This window comes from Mastigoproctus giganteus, chromosome 5 (assembly GCF_048544385.1).
Source record: "Mastigoproctus giganteus isolate SK-2022 chromosome 5, ASM4854438v1, whole genome shotgun sequence".
NCBI classification, from domain to species: Eukaryota; Metazoa; Arthropoda; class Arachnida; order Uropygi; family Thelyphonidae; genus Mastigoproctus; species Mastigoproctus giganteus.
In genome coordinates, this window is record NC_143579.1 from 161,692,318 (window position 1) to 161,713,877 (window position 21,560).

The 21,560-nt window shown below is 35.4% G+C and overlaps 1 protein-coding gene across 1 annotated transcript in view; it reads right to left on the bottom strand.

Moving 5' to 3' along the window:
- Nucleotides 1-21,201, bottom strand: part of LOC150085800 (myosin regulatory light chain 2-like) — a 39,887-nt gene extending 18,686 nt beyond the window's left edge. Inside the window, exon 1 of the mRNA XM_090374256.1 lies at nt 21,055-21,201. Within this exon, the coding sequence (XP_090230382.1) occupies nt 21,055-21,057 (3 nt within the window). The 5' untranslated portion in view covers nt 21,058-21,201. The remainder of the gene's footprint in view (nt 1-21,054) is intronic.
- Between the last annotated feature and the right edge of the window lie 359 nt (nt 21,202-21,560).

The window sequence follows — 21,560 nt, forward strand, 5'->3', positions numbered from 1 at the left end:
CCATGTTTTTATGTTATCCATGGTTTTATGTCTTTTAATATATATTTTGTATATTCCTTAGTTTATATGCTCTTTATACTAACTGGATAAATATTTAATTTTTTTTACACGGTTTCGGTCGGTCGTGGAAATTATAGCCTGAGCTATTACAAACAATAGAAATAAAAATAATGGAAATCAGCAGTAACAAACAACCCACCAAAAAAGTTGGGACATTTATATTCAGAAAGCAAATTCAACTTCTTAAGTTAAATTATGCCATATTGCAGAAAATATTTCCTGGAACAGATTCAGGAAAGAATGTGTCTAGTCTTCAATGAATCTTGTGTCCAATATTTATAACTATAAAGTATCTAAATAGAAGGCAGAAAATCTCCATAAATAATATCAAAAAAATGATAATAATATTACCTATGGAGCGCAGGCATTGGATAAAAAAAAATTAGTTCTAAATACTTCAGAACAGAGAAGCCACTACAGATAAAAATGCAGTACTTGAGAAAAATAAACAAAACAGCACGAAGTTTAGCTCAGAAGAAATGCAAATGGACAGACAATGACATTAAGAAAATATTCATGCTAACCATCAAGAAACAATTTCTCAATTGTTTTCTTGACGGTTAGGCGTTAATATTTTGTAAATCGGTAACAAGAATATCAATTTTCTAAAGAAAATTGTTAACCTCAGAGAACCTTGAGACCGTACAATATAAAAATGGTTACCCATAAAGCAAAATGGTTGGTATGAGGGCCTGGCGGAACTACTAAGGCAAAGATGCGTTATCAAAGTTGACTTTGCATGCTATCATGAGACGGTCTTATGTTTTAGATATCTGAAGACATCATCTGGGTTTCTGTCATTCCTTTTTAAATCGATAATTTTAATTATCCCTCGACAGAGATTGTACAGTAGTTGTCTGGTTAACGAACATACTTAACAACGATGAGCTTAGCTATACTGTTTGTGATACAGTATAGACATTGGGAGGGGGAGGAGACGTAATTTCCGGGTAAAGACGGGTCAAATATGTATGACCGAAATGTGCCCTGGATTCAACTACTACTTATCGATTTTGTTTGAATCTGGAGTGTCAAAATTATGGCTTCTTCTTAATCGAGAAATTTATTGGTTAGTGTTAACCAAATTTGTAACCATTTAAAATGGCCGGTCTTTTGTAATGCTATTTATAATTTTTTTCTATTATTATTTTATAATTTGCATATATTGTCAAAAATTCTGGGTTAGCTTGGTCTACAAGGTCATTCCGTGAAATGCCAATATGGCCTTGGTTACAACAGGATTTCACTTTTATTATTATTATTATTACTACTATTATTATTGTCCTAATCGGAATTAAAAGTAGATACTGCATATACGGGGTAGATAATTTATCAACTTGTTTCAGTGATAGCTCGACACAATGCAATTCTGCAGCATAGAACATGTGGGAAATACCGCTATCCCTGTAGCATGTCTGTTTTCGATCGTAAATATGTATTTGCGCTCTCAGAAATGTCAACAGAAAATGCTATTGTGATGCCTGGATTCCACGAGCATCTAGTGAGTTCCCTCAAATGTTTAAATCAGTCATCATAGTGATGATTTACAAGTCAAAGTGGATCCATTCGATTCATTTCTTGATGTATACTGTGAAGGTGTATGCAGTTGGTTTTCAGCAGATCTTGCTGTAGGATTTTTGTTGGTTTTTTTTTTTTTTTTTTTTTCCACTGATTTTACTGTGGTTGGACTGCATTAGCTGCACATCACAAAATTTGGAATACGATAAAGGAAACTTAAGTTCTGTCATGTAATTCATTATCAGTAAAGGTGAAGTAGAGGTTCGTCACCTCCTATTACAGACTTTGAACAGTAGATTGTACACAGCTCCAAAGGCAATAACGCAAGGCACTGTGTTATTTAAAAGTCGGTGTATTATGAAAGTTTTTTCTGGAGGAGTCAAACCTGGGGAAAACATCCAATTAATGAATTCCAGCAGCATCTAATTAATGCAGAGCATAAAAATGTACAATGAAATGGTCAGAATCAGATGTCATTAAAGAGATAATCCCGAAGGTGCCTAATTTTTTCTAAGAACAGAAAGTTTTAAAGTGCATAAAGTACAGGGCTATTACAAGCTTCCCAATGCCACTGCATGTAGGAAAATGAATATATACAGGACATCATTCGAAGTTCTACCACACGTCTTCATAAAAGCTTGGAAATCTGATAACACTGTATACAGGGTGTCTCAAAAAATACACGGCATAACTTCAGGAATGAGTTCCTCATATGTAGGCAATAAAAATATTTTATATCAACATAGTTCCGGAAGTGCTTAGTTTCCGAGTTCTGAAGGTCTGTTTAAGACACTTAACTGTTCACATCACCTTATAGTAATTGTTCAAAATGTCCACCTCACATCGACGTCTCATGGACTCGCGAAGACGATGCCAAATTCCCGGCATGTTTTGTATTGTCTCACAACCTGCCACAATTCGATTGCGGAGAGTTTCCACATCAGTTGGTGTTCTCGCAACACTCTCTAAATAGTAGAACGTTGAACAGCCAGTTGCATTGCTATTCTGCGTGTTTTGATTCCAGGAGTGGCATGCACAACATCCAAAATCTCCTCCTCTACTTCAGGAGTCGTAGATCTTGGTCGTCCTCTGTCGGCAGCACGAGGTCCCATGTTCACAAAGGCGGCGATGGATACCTTCAAACGTTTTCCTGTCTGGATATCTTCGTTCTGGGAACCTTTTGTGGTACAAACGACGAGCCTCCAGAGCATTGCCGTCCGCCAAACCGCACATAAAGTGCATATCCGCTTGCTTCTGATTTGAGTACATGGTTGGGATGGAAAACCACCAGATTCTGTCAATACCTTGTGATGAAGGAAATCACCTGCGGGAGATAAGACATTCGGGTTAATAACTCGGGAACCAAGCATTTCCGGAACTATGTTGATATAAAATATTTTTATTGTCTACATATGAGGAACTCATTCCTCAAGTTATGCTGTGTATTTTTGAGACACCCTGTATAAGGGAGTATTCATGGACTAAAAGGATTCCTTCGGGAAAAATGCTTTTAACAAAGCATGAGAGTAGTTATTTCTTCTGTCACGAGCCTGGGTGGATAAGCATTAAGAAAAATCTTTCCATTCATAGTGAAAGCCACTCAAGTGTAGTGGAAAATTATGCAAGAAAGTAAGTTTATATAGAATCAGCCAACACACACACATCAACCATCCTTACCTTCCAAGAATCGGTCTAGTTCTTCCTTGAATTTATTCCAATCATCCACTTCCACAACAGATGGAATCCTGTTCCAAGTCAACAACTAGCTGGCTGAAAGCAAACTTCTACACATCTAATCCTGAAAAAATCCTACCTCAATTTGAATTTATGCCCCCCTCATGTGTGTAGTCTCAGAAAGAGAAAGAATGCCATTCACATTCAACTTACTCAAACCATTCAATGCCTTAAACATCTCAATCAGATCACCCCACAGGTGCCAGGTCTTCAGACGCTGCAATTTGCAGAACTAAGCCTTCATAGTTAAGAGCATCTTTTCGGATCTGGTTGCCCTTCTCTGCACTCGGTGTAGCAGTTCTAAATCCTTCCTAAAGTGAAGCTTCCAGACCTGTATACACTTTCTTAACCAGAGACAATGTCAGGTCTTTTATAATACGAGTGTCCTACTGCAACATTGTAAAAAAATAACGATGGAGCTAAAATAGCGAAGTTGAGTGGGTGCAATATAACATATTTCACTTCATTTAAATTTTATTTCTTTCCTTACAATTGCTAAATAGTTAACAAAAATGTAAGCACCTAAATAAAAGCCACTGTTTGCAATTTTAAAGTTCCAGTTGGAACAATATTTTTATTGTTAGTTGATATTCAATTTATTTAAGAGCAAATTGTTTGAAATTTAGCTAACCGCTTTTCCCTTTAATAATATAATGTAATACGCAGCTAATATAAACTGCATTATGTTGTGACTGACACCTTACAAAACATTATTTATCAATACTACTTCTCATTCACTAATGGTGTAATTTCTAGATGTGAGGAAAAGTAGATTAACAGAAAAACTGTCCTACAACTTTTAGTCAAATAAAAGAATCTACCAGCAATCACAGCTTAGACTTTTCCTGCGCGTGTCAGGGGGAACTCCTCGAACAACAAAGATGGAAGAACAAAATAGCTTCCAATTTTCGAACTCTTCAGCTTTCTAACTTTCAGACAAAAGGCGAAGCACAAAGCCATGTGACATCAAGACAAATTCTTCCGAAGTGTGAGGAAGTGTACTTAATGTCCATGACCTGAATGTTTCAATGAAAGAAAAACTCCCAATTTTTTTGTGTAGTTATTTATACTTTAAAATGTATCGCTTACAGAATACATTTTTACAGCGTAGAAACGCAAAAATAGAAAATGTGGATTACAAAGTGCATAATACTGCAGTATTTGGAGCATAAAATATTATCTGTGGACTTTTGTTAGGATTCATACTGGCAGGTTCTTAGCTTCATGTAGGATATAATCCCGTTTGCATTAAAGAAAGATCCATGTAATGGAAGAAGGATTTAGAACTGGTAAAAAAAAAAGAAGGATTTAGAACTGGTAAATAATAGAACAATACTACTAGACCCACAGGAAAAGTTAACTTAAACGCACCATAAATAAACTATAGACATGGTAGCTGCTATTAAGATTAATATGTATAATTCCTATTCGATTATATTGAGTTTAAAATGACTGAACTACCACATTTTATTTCATTCAGATAGTGTATATTTATTTATGCGAATATTCAAGTAACTTTTTGAGGGATACGGAAATAAAATTGAAGCGGTTGGGTTAATTGCCTCTTTTATAAGTATCCATGAGCAGAATTAAATTTTCTTATCAATATCATGTTGTGGACGCTGCTCACCAAGAAGTGCCTTTATTGTACTACGCATTTTAAATAAAAATGCACTGCTCCAAATGGAAAAGAGTATAGTATATTTAGTTAAAACGTTTACCATTCACAGAAAACAGTTTGCTTAATTTCGTACAAGCATCAGCATATTCTACCTCACCTTTTTTTCAGACTTATCCCTCTGATTGTGATATGTGCAATGAGTTGCTCTGATACTACTACTTCTTGGATTTATCCTTTTTATCAACAGTTATCCTCGACTTAACTTTTTTTTTATAATTTAATTTTGTTTCTCCACTCTTTTCTGTCCTCCCAGTCTCTATTCTTCAATTTCCTCTTTTCCATAGCTACCCTCACTCCCTCCATCCATGTGCTTCTAGGGTCTTCCTCTCCTTTTCCTTCTAGGGGGTTTCCAGTCCATTGCTTTTGAAGGTAATCTCTTTCCCACCATTCTCATAACGTGTCCATACCATTATAATCTTTTTTTGTTCCATTTCGTCGATGATTTATTTGGGCGTCCATTGCTTTTCTTATGTCTTCATTCCTAACTCTTCCTAGTTTGGATCTTCGGGCTGATCTTTTCTAAAAAATCCGTCTCGACAGCTAGCAATTTCTTTCTTTGCCTTTCCATTATAGTCCAAACCTCATATCCATATAGTAAGATACTCTGAAAAATTGCATTATATAGTAATCGTTTGGGTTTTGGGAGAATATTATTACTCCATAACATTGGATTCAACATTCCCAAGACTTTTCCTCCCTCCTTGTAATCTCATCTTCAGATGAACCATCCATCTGCACAATAGCTCCTAGATATTTAAACTGCTCTGATACTACATTACATATAAACGGTCCCAGAGGGGAGACGAGAAGTGTAGCTGTTGTAATATGTTGCCCCGAACCAGTCAGATGGTTACGTTCGATTGTTATTACTAACTCATGTTTCGAAATCGAGTTTCTGTATTGGCCAGATATATCAAGTTGTGCTACTAGTGTCGCCCTGATTATAAGTATGCTTGCAACTGATTATCATCATCTGCGATCCAGTGACGATTTAACTCGCAAGATGAGAGAATACAAAATGTGTGAAAGAAAATCAAATCTATAATTATCGTAATGTAATGGGCATGCTCATTCACTTCTAAACTTGTAACAGATTGGAAAAGTTTGGAATTCTGTTTTATCAAAATGATATTCCATCAAATATCTCGAATCGCTGATGGAATCTAGCCCAATCTGAATTCTGTACATTAACGAGGCCAGAGAATATTTCAATCGGATAATTTGGACGAAATCTTAAAGCAACGATATTCGAATGTTAAAATAAAGATCCTTCGTATAGTTCAGGTTTGACATTAATGGGAGAAAAAAAAGGAGAAAGCGCGTGATATGTGATGATCTAAATAATTATTTGCATGTAATTTATTAGCATCATCGATATTAACGCATATATTGATTAAGGTAGACTGAAGCGTTTTCTACCTAAACCATTCACTTCTGACCGAATCTTACTTTCTAAGGAAACAATGAAAACATTTGTTTCCTTACTTGGAACTTCGATAAGTCAACTCAAGCGACGAGGCACCACCATCATGCCCTCTATCTCTAAATTGTGAAAGTTTTCATTCAGACCTGCATGAGAAATTCCCGCGGAGCCCTTAATTGACTGGAATTAAGAGTAATAATATATATTCTAAGTAGGTTTGCAAATATCGAGTGAAAAAATTACATCTTCCTTCCGCAAATAGCGAATCGAAAAAGTCTACACATAATTCTTCAAGTTCATAGTAAGAAGTTCGCTTCAGATGTCTTGAAATGGATCTCAGAATGCCACCGACATCATTTTGAAAGACAATTTTCATTGGAAATACACGGTGTATATGAAAATAATCGAAAGCTGCTAACTTTAAGATTGCAGAATACTTTTTCAAACTTGAATTAGAAAGATGTAACCACGCCCCGGTATTTTATGCTATTAGAGGAAGCAATTCCTCACTGTCAAATGGAAAATCCAAGGATTCTCTTCAGGTGATTTGCGAATAGAAAAATTTTTTTTTATGATTGGTAAAAAAAGTTCAAGGAAACAGGATATGCCACCGGCGACTGCCAAATGAAGACGTGGATGTGTAAGAAATAATGATAACAGGAAAAGCATTCTTACTGCTCTCTTAGAAAGCCCTGCCAAGAGGCGAACCTTCTTGGATTCTGACACAATTACAATGTTTGAAGATTTATCGTCTCCCACTGCTACATGCTCTGAATGAGGATTACTCGAAGCGTTTTCTTCCAGAACACGAGCGCAGTGAATTTTCTGATAAATGTTTCACCATGACGAAATTCGAGTTTTTTTGATCGATTACAATTCTTAGAAAGAGAGCATATTTCACTTCAATAAGAACATCAATAGTCATAACTGTGTCCACTAAGAGCCTTCTCTACACAAAAACTCGCCACGAGAATGCGCTTCCCTTTGGGGATGAGAATTCTCTCATGATTTCAGTGCATTGAATGCACAGAAACTGTCTTTGACCTTGGGTACTTCTTCCTTTACGATTACTTAAAAATGAAGTACATTCAAACAAAGAAACCCTCGGAATAGGTTGTGCTCTCTAATAATTTATCATTACTGCCTAATAAGAGAAATATAACCCATATAATTGAATATTCCAATAACAGATATTGACTGTCATATTCCAAAGTGTGGCTAAATAGTCTATCATTTTGTGAAAGGGATTTCAGAAATAATCGGCAAATCGACTGGTGAATCTCACTCGGACATAATATTAACAATATCATGTGAATTGGAGCAGTTTACTAAAAGGAACGATATACAGCCAAGGAACAATACAGTCACTGGCCTAAAAATCCAGTTTGTCTATGTTTCATATTTTATATGACATTAATAATGCAGTTAGTTTGTATTTTAATATAAACAGGCTGATTATTTACGAAAAATTTCCGAAATGGCTACGCCACAGAACACCTACTTAGATTTCGGAGAACTGATGGTAGTTTGCAAGTTCTGAAGTTTTGTATAGCAGTAGCAATTTCAAAGTTGGTTTAAATTATGTGCTATAAGTGCAAGCTGCAAAATGGAATGTTTGGAAACTTTGTTATGAGCTATTCCATAAATTCCAGAGGTTTACGTACAGGCGTGTTTAAAGAAAGCTGAAATTTAAGTAGTGAAAGTGCATTAAAGAAGGTCGAAAATCTGTGGCTGAATATTCTTGGCTTAGACAGCCAAAAACCTCCACCATTCCAGAAAAACTGCAAAAGCGCAGATTTTGGAAGACCAAAGAAGAATCACACTCCATCAGCTAAACAGCAGAATATCCATACCATACAACAGCGAACATGTGATTGTTGGATTCCACGCTATTTGACATCTGATGAAAAACAAATCCGCGAGAATGGAAGTATGCAGAAAATGCTAACACGAAATTCTTCACCGCGTCTTGAAAAGAAACGGTTAAGAATTTATTGATTGTGTAATTGTTTGTGATGAGCCAGGAATCAGTCATTATGACACAGAAACAAACCAACCTTCAAGATAATGAAAGCATGAATTAACATCTGCTTAACCCGGGACAGAAGGGGATGAGGTTTTTTATCTCATTGCTGATAAAGCGTGTAATGTCCTTAAAAGGAAATTACCAAAACAATGAAACGCACATTACCATATACCTTTGGTGTTTTGATGTGTTTGTGTTTTTTTTTAATGTGGTCCAAGGCTAATTGTCTTTAGATGACCGACATGTTGCATGACTGGGCAAAAATATTGAAGTCATCAACAAAGAGGGCACTGTTCAAAGATGGAAAAAGTTATTTATTTAATAGAATTAATTTTGCTAGCAAAATGCGCAACACTTAGAAGAGATCTTTGGGGAACTATGTCCCCTTGATGGAGAGAGAGAGAGAGAGAGAGAGAGAGAGAGAGGAGAGAGAGGAGAGAGAGAGACGAACGCCCCACACGAACTCAGAATATATGCATTGACAAAGAATATTAATAAAAATTACTAGGTGGCCCGACCAAGTTTATGAATGTATTCTAAAATGTCAAATCTCCAAGTCGTGTCCCATGCTTTTTCCATATAAAAATAAAAGGACCAAAACCAGATGATCGCATTTAAGGAAACCATCTCGGGAAGATGATCCCTGTATTTTTAAATGATCTAGTGTTGAACTGTTCCTTCGGAGGCCACACTGTCCTGGAAAGGAGGCCACTTGATTTTAAATCCTACATAATGCGGCCATTGACTATCATTTCCAAGATTTTTGCACAAGTCGCATACCAAAGCAACAGAACGGTAATTATTTGGGATGTTTGTATCTTTTCCCAGTTTCTGGAAGGCAAGCACGATTGCCTTATGTCCTACTCCCGCTCCCTATGAATGCCTTTTATTCCAAAGTTAACCATTGCGCTGAAGAGCCAGCATTTCCTCAGACAAGGAAGTCCAAATAACTACAACGACCACTCTCAAAGATTTACCAAGAAATGATCTCAGTACTGCTTCTACGAGTTGGGTTTGTCAATGGCACAAGTGTACACATTTCGAATGGGATTTCGAGAAGAGGAAAGCGCTGGAAGACTGCAACAACTAAGATTAAAATTAAGGCAGGACTATTCCGTGGATTAAATAATCAGTCTCTTATTCTTAAAGCCAAATTACTGCCCAATGTGCAGACAGATGGAAATTGGAATAGACAGGATTTCTTAAAGAGAGAATAACTGAAAAATAGTTATAAAACGAAACCAATTTTTACACAGTGAAGTGCGTGTTTAGCTATATGCGTATTTTCAACTTTGACATAATCAAGAATTGTGTTCAAAGGCGATTCTTCCAAATTGATATTATTTAATTCCGATGTATTGTTTTATTTGTGGGTCAGTTTGTAAGATTCTTTTCGCTACTACACTTAAAGAAAGGAACAACTGAAAATTTGATAGTGCGAATGAAAATTAGAGTCAGGGCACCTGAATAAAAATGTGCAAATGTCTGCAATGAGGAAATCAAAAAGGCCTTCACAGCATACAGATAAGTTACCATCGGTTTGTTTTCTACTCCTTTACTGTCATGGGTCGCAGAATGCACATTCCACCTTTCTAAAATTATCGAATCTAGGAAGTTGGCTTCGTTTTAGTTGGCTATCTCCCTATCCCTCGTTCTAGTTGTCCCTGTCTAAATGCAGTGTCTTTCGTCAGCCTGTATTTTTATTGTGACGTGTCTGAAATTCTTCTCTTCTCATTACTCACTGGCGAAGGCATTTCTTAAATAAACACAAGGCAATTCACTTACAGTGCAGAGAGAGAGAGAGAGAGAGAGAGAGAGAGAGGAGTTATATACACAGATGGAATAATTAAAAGAGAACAATTTAAAATAATTATATGTTTCCAAAGGTTTAGTATAGAACATTGAAAAGTGAACTCGAATTAAATTCCTGTATTTTAATAAGTATTTAGCAAGATATAATCAAACAAAATAGCAAAAAAATTGATCAATAAGCATAAGTGTAAAAATATATAACGACGAAAGGACAGTTGGAGCATGATGGTAATACAGAATATGAGTACCCCTCACGGCATTCTCACGATAAACAAAGTCAGAAGAGGTTGGTATATTTTCTGTAAACTGCGTGTATTCTATGAACGGTTTCCTGTTTCTGGAATGAGAAGTGTGCAACCCACTCCAGACACTAACTTGGCCACAGTGTATAAAGAGTGGACTAAAGTTCCTCCTTCGATGGCCTCTCACAGCTACTGAGAAAATAAAAGTATCAATTAGTGATGAAGATAAGTAAAGCACCATTTCGTATACGATCCCTCCTAAGTTCCCATATGGAGTAGATGAACAGCCAGCACGACTACAGTTCTACTTCTAGTATTAATCCAGGCGTATGCTAGGGAATTAAGCTTAAAAGACACAGTGCGGACCAGTCCATAAAAATATATCCGTATTTTTTACTTCGTGGGTACTGATCAACTGTAGGGATGCTTTATGTGAGTGGCATTAAAATGAGGTCGAATTATCACATCAGAGATGTAGCCCATAAGGTTTGTCGATCTCATTTCGAGACAATCTTTCTACCCCGAAGATGCTGAGCTTGCGATCATCGATTTTCGACCACACAATCACCTGAAGCCATGCTATGTACTATATTCAGTTCTATATTAGATCTGTCCCTTAGCAACATGTTACAAGGGTTTTAATGACCCCTGCATTCTCTCCAGCTGAAGGTAACTTTTTAGGCCGCACTTTATACATTTTATAATGAACAACTGACTCCATTTTATCATCCCGGATCAAGCAATTCAGTTCGAGTGGGTCTCAACTCTCTTCTGCGAGTGGGAAGGAACACGTACTAATCTGAGCCAACGGGTAGTTGGGTAGTTTTCGCGAATTACCATTTTTGTAGTATATTTATAATCCTGAGATAAATTATCTCTTGGAAATCCATGAATAGGTCTTTGTTATGTATTTTTCTTTTGTCCCCTTAGGCAATTACTAAGTAGTGCAGTGACCATTAATGGCTTATCACCAAATATGCCTTGCTCTCATTCTTCATGTTATCCTCATAGAATCTTTTAAATGGTGTTGCCGTAACAAATGCAAATATATATACACGCGTCACATTGATAATTGAAATTCTGAAGATGAAATAAGCAGATTAATTTTAAATCGTTTTATATAATCGCTTGACTGAAATGCTAGAGAAAACTTATATTAATTGGTTCAGCCATAATATTCAACGCACATTTTTCTACGACATGTACTGCGATTTCTATTTTATTTACGAACGATTTCATTATGGGGTTATTGTCTTTTATCAATAACTCCACAATGGGTTTGTTGATAAATGATAACAATATTTGACTGAAACTATTATTCTTCCTAAGTACAGAAATTAAATAAGCAACAATTTCCTAATTAAGATTTTAATCAATAATTCTTAAAAGTATTTCTGTAATTTTAACTGCTAATGACTTTAGGCCGGGAATGTGATGATATATAGGTATTATTTTTGTTTGTCATACTGAAAGCAGTTCTCAGCATGCTATCTGAAATTGAACTTCTTTCAGCCATAGCAGAATATACAATTACTGCCAGCGTTACACAAAACAGCGTAACTGCTTCAGGAAATGGATAGGTTCTAAATTTGGCAGCAGACCAAAAAAGGCTCTAGGGACTGTGGTCTCCCTCTCTTCAACACCAAACAGAAAGAAGATACTGGTTGAGCTATTTTCGGCACGCCTATGCTTCTTCTCGGCGTTTCCTTTCTCAGCTCCCCCCTTTGTTTTCCTATTATTCAGATAGAGGGTGCATTTTCGCATCACTAGCTGGTCCGTGTCTGCCCTCCAACTCGTGTTAAAAATACCTTGGTCGACAAATCAGCAACCAAGCACTCGGAGCAGGTTGAATTGCCAAGAATAACATACTTCAGAAAATAGTTGATTCATTCATTTCGACTACTTGAATATCTGATATTTAAAACACTTAATATCGCATCTGCTATTTTATGCCTCCGAAAATAAATTCCCTGTACAAGTGATATCTTTATATGGACAAAAATGAAATTAATATTATGACTTGTGAAAACAGCAGAATAGACTGAATAAATAACCATTACTCTATAAACAGTTAACACGCTTTAGTGACTGTTATCGAAAAATCCATGATGGTCGGTTGCTTATTTTTTTGCGAATCAAATTAATTTTGATCTGGCGTCAGGTCATGTCAGGTATATGTTCATGGGTCGAGTTGGAAGCCATGTGGGTTGAAATACCCAGTAGAGAAATTCTAGTCTCTTCATCGACTAACTAAAACCCATGTCTGACTAAAAATCCCTTAAGAATTACTCCTCTCCTAAGAAATTTGACCTGGATTCCTCCAAACGAGTGACGAGTCCACTGTTCTGTCAGAGATGACAAAATCTAATGAATTTGAAAGTGATGAGTTTGGATAAATGTAGAATTACTCGAAGATAACTGCTTAGGTAATAAATTACAGAAATTCCGAGTGCTGCACGCTTTCTCGAGTGTTCTGTAAAAGTGGAGGACAGTTTTTACATTGCTGTATTTCACAGCGATTTGAAAGAATTGTTTAATCTAAGAGAGAAGTCTTATGCTTTAATAAAAATAAAATACCTAGATCACTGCCTCGGAATGTCAGTGTGATATTAGTCTCAAATATTGAAATATTTTATACACTAAATATTTTAAACCTTATTGAAATATTTTATACACTATTATACAAGTTGTTTATCGGATTAAGGCGAGAGAGTTACATAATTGAACTAATCATAGGCGACGAAGCTGACATTAAACAAAAGTTTTAACATTTTAAAATTTACTATAATTGACTGTAAATGGATAACGAAGATATATCAGCCTTATGCGATAAGACTTAATTATTCTCTTCTTAATCTTCCTTTTGCGATACGTGCTACAATGGAGAATTCCTTAGCTTATACTTTACACGGTATGAAAAGGAATTACTTTCCGATTAAGTGATTTTTATTAAAATATTCAACAAAATAGTTTATGCTCTTTAGTAGGCTCTAAAATGACTATTTTATTTTAAATAAAAATTTATATTAAAAATTCATAAAAGTAAATTCTATTGTGAATGGTTTGGTTTTGATTTTAATGGCGCAGATCTGATGAATAGAATTTCTGATGCAAAGAATAGGTGTATCTGCTACATTTTGTTTATTAAAATGAAAGAAAAATATTATAATTTAAGTAAAGCGGAAAAAAATAGGCCAAGTCAAACAGACACTGTACCAGTTATCCAGTAGGACATGTTGCTGTGGGGAACCCAGGGTTCCACATTAGCCACGCCAGTAGGACAGAAAGGAAAGAAATATGGTTCTTTAACTTATATGTGGAAGTGTTTATTGGGCAAAATTTGTATGAGATTATAACGATAAGTACATAGCGCAGACTAAACACTAACCAAGAGCAGAAAAGTTGATCAAATGGTATCGTCCAAACCGTGAACATGAAGAGGGTTGGGTGTTAGAGTTCTTTGGCAAATCTACTTCACTGATACCATTAATTTCGTCAGATCAGAAATGTAGAGAGGGCCAGTGTTTTCCTTGAGGCATAATGGCCGACCAACCCAAATTTTCCTTCTATAAGTAGTAGTCCACCGTACTGATTTTAACTATTGGCTGAGAGCGTAGACCCTATATTTTTGGCTGTAAGTAGTTTAGTGTAGACCTCCATTTTACCAAAAAAAACCTGTGCTAGTGATTAGTATTAGCCATGCTGTGTAAGAGAGCTAGGCGTTGAACCAAAAAGAAAGGTAAAGTAAAGACATATCATATTTCTTTCTTTCTTTCTTTCCGTTGGTGACGATACAATTGGCCTTTAAATTTATCCAAGTCGCCAGCCTGAACTACATTGGGGATAAGTTATTCCAGTGAGTAACAACTCGGTGGTTATATGGGAAACTTCCTATCTACAATCCAGGCTATAACTTTTCTCAGTTTTGTCTCCTGTTTTTATATTCATTCATTTTACTGTCCCCGCTCAGATTCTCTCTAAAGTATCTGGTTATCAAAGTAAACAGGAAATGGACAATTACAGCCCTTTGTTTTATATCGCGTACCACTCGTTTGGAGAGCTGAGTGCGATTCCCACCGACAATCAGAGAGATTTCTAAAACCCTTAATTGAGGATGTAGTTATCCAATGGCGGAGGGAGCAAGATCTTCACTGCGAGTTATTTCATTTTTAAGCCGGTTCACAACATGCAGGTTCGTTCGTGAACACACATTTGCACCGGAAAAAAATACAAAGGCAAATACATGGATATGACTATAAGTTCTGGTGCAAATATTGCTTTGCATGTTTAACTAACCTGATGATAGTTTCAGATTAGTTAATGAAGATTTTCCTTTACGAAACTCTGCTGTGTTCCCTTAAGGAGGGGAACACAACACCAAAACCATTAATTACCAGAAACAACATGACAAAAACCTGGCATATTACAAACATCTGCTTATAAAAATAGTTGTTAGAAGAACTGCCCTCAACTTCATTCGTTTCGGTTAGCCCTTCCAATATAAGGAGGAAGTGCTGGACGTGATGTTTCATGTCGTCACCGCTAGCTGTTTAGTCCGAAATAAATGCAAAAATTACTGATACTACCCGAACACGAATGATTAAGTTATTACATATTATTATCGACAACAGATATCTTACTCAAATAGGGTGAGGCGCATTGCTATCAGGGTTACATCTCCCTCTATTTGCAGAAAACATTGCTCTCCAAATGAGTATGTCCACCTGATATGTCGGGTCACAACTACAAACTGAGTGATCACCCCTAACTACACACAAACTGAATAGATATTTCCAGTACTCTTTGGCCATGGAAGAAAACGTTGAGGTCTATTACGGAAGCTCAAGAGAATCAGTAAGACCAACACGACATTAAGAGTGTTAATCAATACTCGGTTTTTCCACATCTTATTCTCAAAGTAACTTTCGGGGGGGGGGACCCAATCCATTTGATTAAGAGCTGATAACTACAGCCTAAAGTGAAGAGGAGTTCAGAAATTCTTCTAGTCTCTGACAGGAATCGGACCTAGACCTCTCCAAACGACGATGTGCGGTGCTGACTAAGTTGATGTGGACGACGATAAATCCGATGACTGCATGTGTAGGGAGGTGCAGCAACATGTGTTATACTGGAGCAGAACATAAACACAGTTTATTTTCTGCTACAAAACACGAACACAGTACTGCGCAAAATATCATGAACACTTATGTCATTTATGTTTGCTGTTAATTAAAACCTGTTGTTAATATCAGCAGGTTTTAATTAACGTTTTGTGGTTCCTAAACGAAAAAAGTAATTCCTAACTCTTGTTAAAAAATAAAGTTCACGACAGTTCAAAAGTAATTATTCCTCTGAAAAGTTTTCCTTTACAACAAAACATATTTTATGAGAGAAGAACGGTGCATGCGCAAAAAATTTATTTTTAGGGTATGCTTTTTTCCGCTAATGAAAATATGGAACGAATTTTCTTTTACTCCGTTAATTTCAGACTTTCTACTACTGGAATATTAAAACATTAAGCCATGGCTCAGCTCATTATGTTTAGTTGCTCTCACATTTTTTCTCACTTCCAATTAGCCAATAATAAAGCACGTGTCCATGGTGGCAAATCCTCTTTTTATTAGCTGGTTTTAATAATTATGCGCATAAATTTGTAGTCGCTTTGAAAGTGGAATAAGTTTAGGAGTTTTAAATTTGGTCTGCCAGTTCATACAGTTTTTATTAAGTTTGTGTTACTAATATTGCGGTGTAATGCAAATGCAACTTAATCTTAAAATATGAGAAAAATGTACATACAATTAATAATAATGCCACAAAACAGCGCAATATTAAAAATGGGCGAAGTGCAACGCGTGTGTGTATGAGTTAACAATCTCTCGTTATTTTAATACTATTTGCCTTCACAACTTTTTGTTCCTGTAATTCTTCCTCGGTCACGTTTACCAAGTCCCATTTGTAAAGAAAAAAAAAATTTAAGTATTTTGATTTGCAGGAGGACTGCTTTTTTACAAGAATACCTTTTTCGTTTGAAAGTCTGAATAAAGAGTAAGCGACTCTGTTTTCGTCTCCATAAGATCTCCAGAATGGAGTCTTTTCACTATTTCAGGAGTGAAAACGTTTGCAATCTGTATAGGAAATGAAAAGAGAGAGAGAGAGAGAGAGAGAGAGAGAGAGAGAGAGAGAGAGAGAGAGAGAGAGAGAGAGAGAAAGAGAGAGAGAGAGATTGAGTAGTTTTTGAATGTAAGATGAGAAAACGTGGCCAAATCCTTTTGGAATCCTGCAGTTCTGTAAATGTGCACGTGATTTGTAATAGTCCTATTTGTAATAGTCTGGGCAGCAGCATGGAGTCAGAAGCGGTACCACCGAAGACCCAAGCAGCGATAGAGCAAGTTGCCAGAAAGTTAATAAAAATACTAAGAAGAGAAAGGCGGATTTCCCTTCTGGGCTTGAAAAGAGCACTATCCAAATCACATCGGAAAATCGCTTAAATACTTTGAAGTTAAATCTAATAGAATGCCTTCTTTAAATGCATTTGTTTATTTATTATTCAACGCATTACAGGCCAATGAATATCTGTTGTTGTAATAGGGTTTTAGGAGCATCGGCGACTAAAGACATATTGCAACATGTATACTGTCTGTAAATTACGTGTGTAATTCTGTTTGATGGACGAAAGACACGAGTTTCCGGAAAGAATGACCAACTCAATCACGATGGGAAAAAGGCCCATAAAAATTCCTCACATATTCGACGGGAGTCGAACTCTGGTGTTTTCCACCCCGTGTGGGGAGGACGCAATTCTACCAACTGTTAACCACGAAGGCGAATACCAATTAAAAAGTAATATTATTAATTTAATTCGTATTACGATAAATTAGGCAGATTGTTTAAAATATGAAAACACAACTGTTTCAAATATGAAAGCAATATAAATATAAAGGAAATAAAGAAATGAAAAAGGACTACCTAGTAATTTAATTTTTACCATTTAGAACACTCTCATTGAAAGAAACTGCGTTATAGTTAAATTTATAGTTACATATAGCAGACTGTTCTCTGCAAATAAGTACGTTAGTCTGCGTTAAAGCTTTGTTCCATCTGTCTTTTCTTGGAAACATAAAAAGCTATGTGCTATAAAAGCTCACTGTTCATAACAAAATTTTCTTTTCATACCAGAGAACGATAAGAAACTTTCATGGCTACTCATTTTAAAACGAATATTATCATTTACAATGTTCAGCAGTCGCGTAGGCACAAATCACGGTAAACTAAAACACGCATCTAAGAAAGATGAATAAAAATAAGAGACGGCCATTGACAAGAGAATGACAATTGCAAAGATCCAAAGAATCATTATAATTAATGAGCACACCGGAAGCAAATATGTTCTTGAAAATATTTTGGTAAATTTGTGGCGGATGAGGTGAGAAACAACCTGCTGTACTATTTGAATTCATTCAGTTTATAGTTAGACCTAAGATGATCGAAGGGAAATGCATTTAAGTTGAACAAAAATGTTTCTGAATTTAAAATTTTCATAATGAAATTATTTTATTTGAAGCTCTGAGTTAACGTCAAGGATAGGCTGATTAAAGGAAAATATTTGGATGAATCATTGCAAATTTTGGGTTTTGTCTCAAGTTTTAAGATTTATTGGTTTTACTTCCTAAATCCTTTTAAGTTTCCGGGAATATTATAATCAACACATTCCATAAGTACGAATCTTTTAACTTATACGTAATGGGTTGGAAAATATGTGCTCGCAATGTAGTAAAAGCCCATAAAAGAGTAAAATAACATTTTACGCTTTTCATGGAATTTTATCTATCAGTTGTTTCAGAGAAAATCGAAAGCAATCAAAAGGAGAGTGGATCAAATTATCTTAACAAAAGAATAGCAGTATCATTTAATCATTATTCATTTTCGGTAAAGCTTACATATTTGCTTAACTACGCATATCTTAATTGTGAACACTTCAAGAACATTAAAAAAAATAATAACAACAAATAAAATAAAATAAATAAAAAATCGTGAAAAGCGGCTACTTGGCATACTCGCATTGCTCTGCAGAGAAGCTATATTTAAAGTGATCGTATAATAAGCCTTGAACCTTCTAAACTAAACACGGTAGCGTGGAATGCTCACTAATTGTAGATGAGCCATTAAATTACACATATAATGCTAATACATTACTCTGCACGTATTTCTCTATGCAATAAATAAGAAACCAAATAAAATGAACTCCAGAGTAATCATTCAGCTATGTATTTTTGGTTCAATCATCGCTATTAAAATACTATTGGTTTGATATTCTATTGTTTCTTTCTTCCTTTTAATGTCTTTGGCTTAACTACGTTAAACTAAAATGCATTAAACGTTAAGCTATGCATAAACGTTTGAAAACGTTTATGCATTTACAGCATTGAATATAATGGAATTGGAATATGATAATATGAAAATATCACATTTAAAATGTGTATTTATGATTGTTCATGCAATTATATGCTTTTAATAGTATATACTATAATAATATATTAAAATGTAAATAATTTTCTTATTTTAAATACGAAAAATCTTATTTTTTTTTATATTAAAAACAAACTCAACCTGATAAGCCTCTTCTTTTTTAAAGAACTGACCAAAATGTTTTCAACATTAACGTCCAATTCCGAAAAATAACATTTTCCAATTCAGTGTTCTAAAACAATTTTATTTAACACTAAAACGTTTTAGTGTTAACTAAGACATTTAAAACTATAAAATATACATAACGGAATCTACAAATAAGTTTAAAATCGGAAAGTTTATGTAATTATTGTGAAAAACGTTTCTTTGAACTTCCTCTATCAAAATTAGATCATTACTCTAGCCTTAAGTTTCAATGCGAAATCTCAGAAGTCAGTTTCTTTTCCAAAACCATTTTTTCACTACTAGAATATTAAACACTTATTCGCGCATCATTATGGAACAGATAGGGGGAACTTATAGGAGAAAGACTATTAAAGCTTTCTAGTATACTAAAAGGTAATTTTATCTATTAACGAAATCGCGCGTGGCGTTACTGAAAATGTTCCAGTAGGAATATTTATACTTGAGTGTTTATAGCGACTAGACGGTTCTTAAAATTTTTGAATCGGATACGAAATTTGGATTAAACATTATCGTTTTTATTTAACTATTTTGAACATATTAATAACTTTCCTACTGAAAAAGTTGATGAAAAATCGAAACGGTAATATTCTACCAATTTAAAAATGTATTCAAAATATTTTGCACAAGCATCACCAAAAAGATATTGACGAACCTCTCCTAAATCGAAATATAAGCAAGGGCGATTCGGGGGCACCTTTTTACTTTAATGATAAGAAAAGTATAAGGGATTGCGGTATATTTTTTTATTTTTTTGGCAGAAGCAGAAAGAGTCCGCTTTTTTGCTAGATTTATTCGCTCCAACACTAATATTAATTATTTAACTCTGTACATCGAATATTTCAAATTGTAACATCAGATTGTAACTTATTCATATTAAAGAAAATATAGTTTGCGATTATGTAATAGCCTGAAATTTAAATAATTAATAAATATTTGAAACAATATTAAATCTAAATATGCTTTTACACTTTATTTTCTAAAAAAATAGAAAATAACTTTCTATTAATCGAATTGGCCACAGTTTAAAGAAATAATCGACATTTGTTAAAAATCTGAATACTGTATTTAATTATTCTAATCTGATTATGGGGGATAAGTGAATGTTTTAGTTTAACGGCATTTTTCTGTACAGCAGCGTACCAGTTCCAGTTGGACTTCATCCAACTGCAAACAACTGTTTTGGTAGTCAGGAAATATTTCAGTAAATTCGTCTCAAAAGACAGAAACAGAAAGCAACAGTATCCAATGACTTGCTTTCAGTATTTACACCCTATATGAGAAATGTGTTGTCGGGTGTTTATTTAGGTGAGGCATTTTACGACTTTCTCACTTAACTCAACTAACTTGGTCATTTCCTCTACATTAGACAGGGAATGCCACTTGAATAAATTTATTACCTTCAGTATTAGGATATTCTTGACGGATTTTCACCTGATTAAAACAAAAGAATTATCAGAACGGTAGCGGTGTAAGATGTGGTCGCTGTCAAAGGAGTACATATTTATATATTTCCTTATCATTAAGCACATAAAGCAATTTTTTGTACAGTTGCATTTCGTTAAAAAATATTTAAGTGAGAAACGGAAAGAGGCACCTATTAAAAGAAAAAAAAATCCAGAGTGCTCAGAATCGTTTTTCTTCTGCACTACTTTAAACGTCAAGCTTATTTGAACAAGGGCCATCTGTAGTGCAATCAAAATAAACGGACTTAAACGCACTTCAAAACTACGGGGAAAAACTTTGCCGCCACATGAAAGTACAACTAAGTTGTTAAAAGAAGGTTTTACTGGTGAATATCAGTCAAGATTGTCATAGAAGTGATATTTGAGTGAAGTACATTACTGAAGCCCGTTAAGGGGCACTGAACACAGGAAGGAAAGAAAGGATGAGGCGGATAACTACTCACCATGGTGATGCTTTACCCTGCCGTGCGTCCCAAGCAAGAGAATGAACAAATGCGAAGGATGGCCCGGGAGTAAGAGCAGTTTTAGGCCCCTGAAGTAGCCTTCAGGATATGCCGCATACCTCGTTGACGTCACTGTCTTGTGCCAATAATACCCTATCGTAACAGTAGGGCTACTTTTATGGAGGTGCGCCAAACCAATAAAATAGCGTCATTATCTTCGCCCAGCATTCTTCACTCGCTTCGAGACGATGCGATGAAGCGCATATTTTCATTCAGAGGAATTAGAGCACACCTAAAAATGGCGCTCCCACAACGGAATACTAACTGCCTTTGACAGGACGATGGAGGTTCACTGCCGGAGAGAGAAAGAGAACAATTGCCCCACTGCAGCACTGTGTCAAAAACTGTGTACCGTCTTCAGTAGATTGAACTCATCTGAGTTGTTTGCACGAATGGATAATGAACTTATTGACAACTTTGGATTATACTGAAACCAATAGCAGATA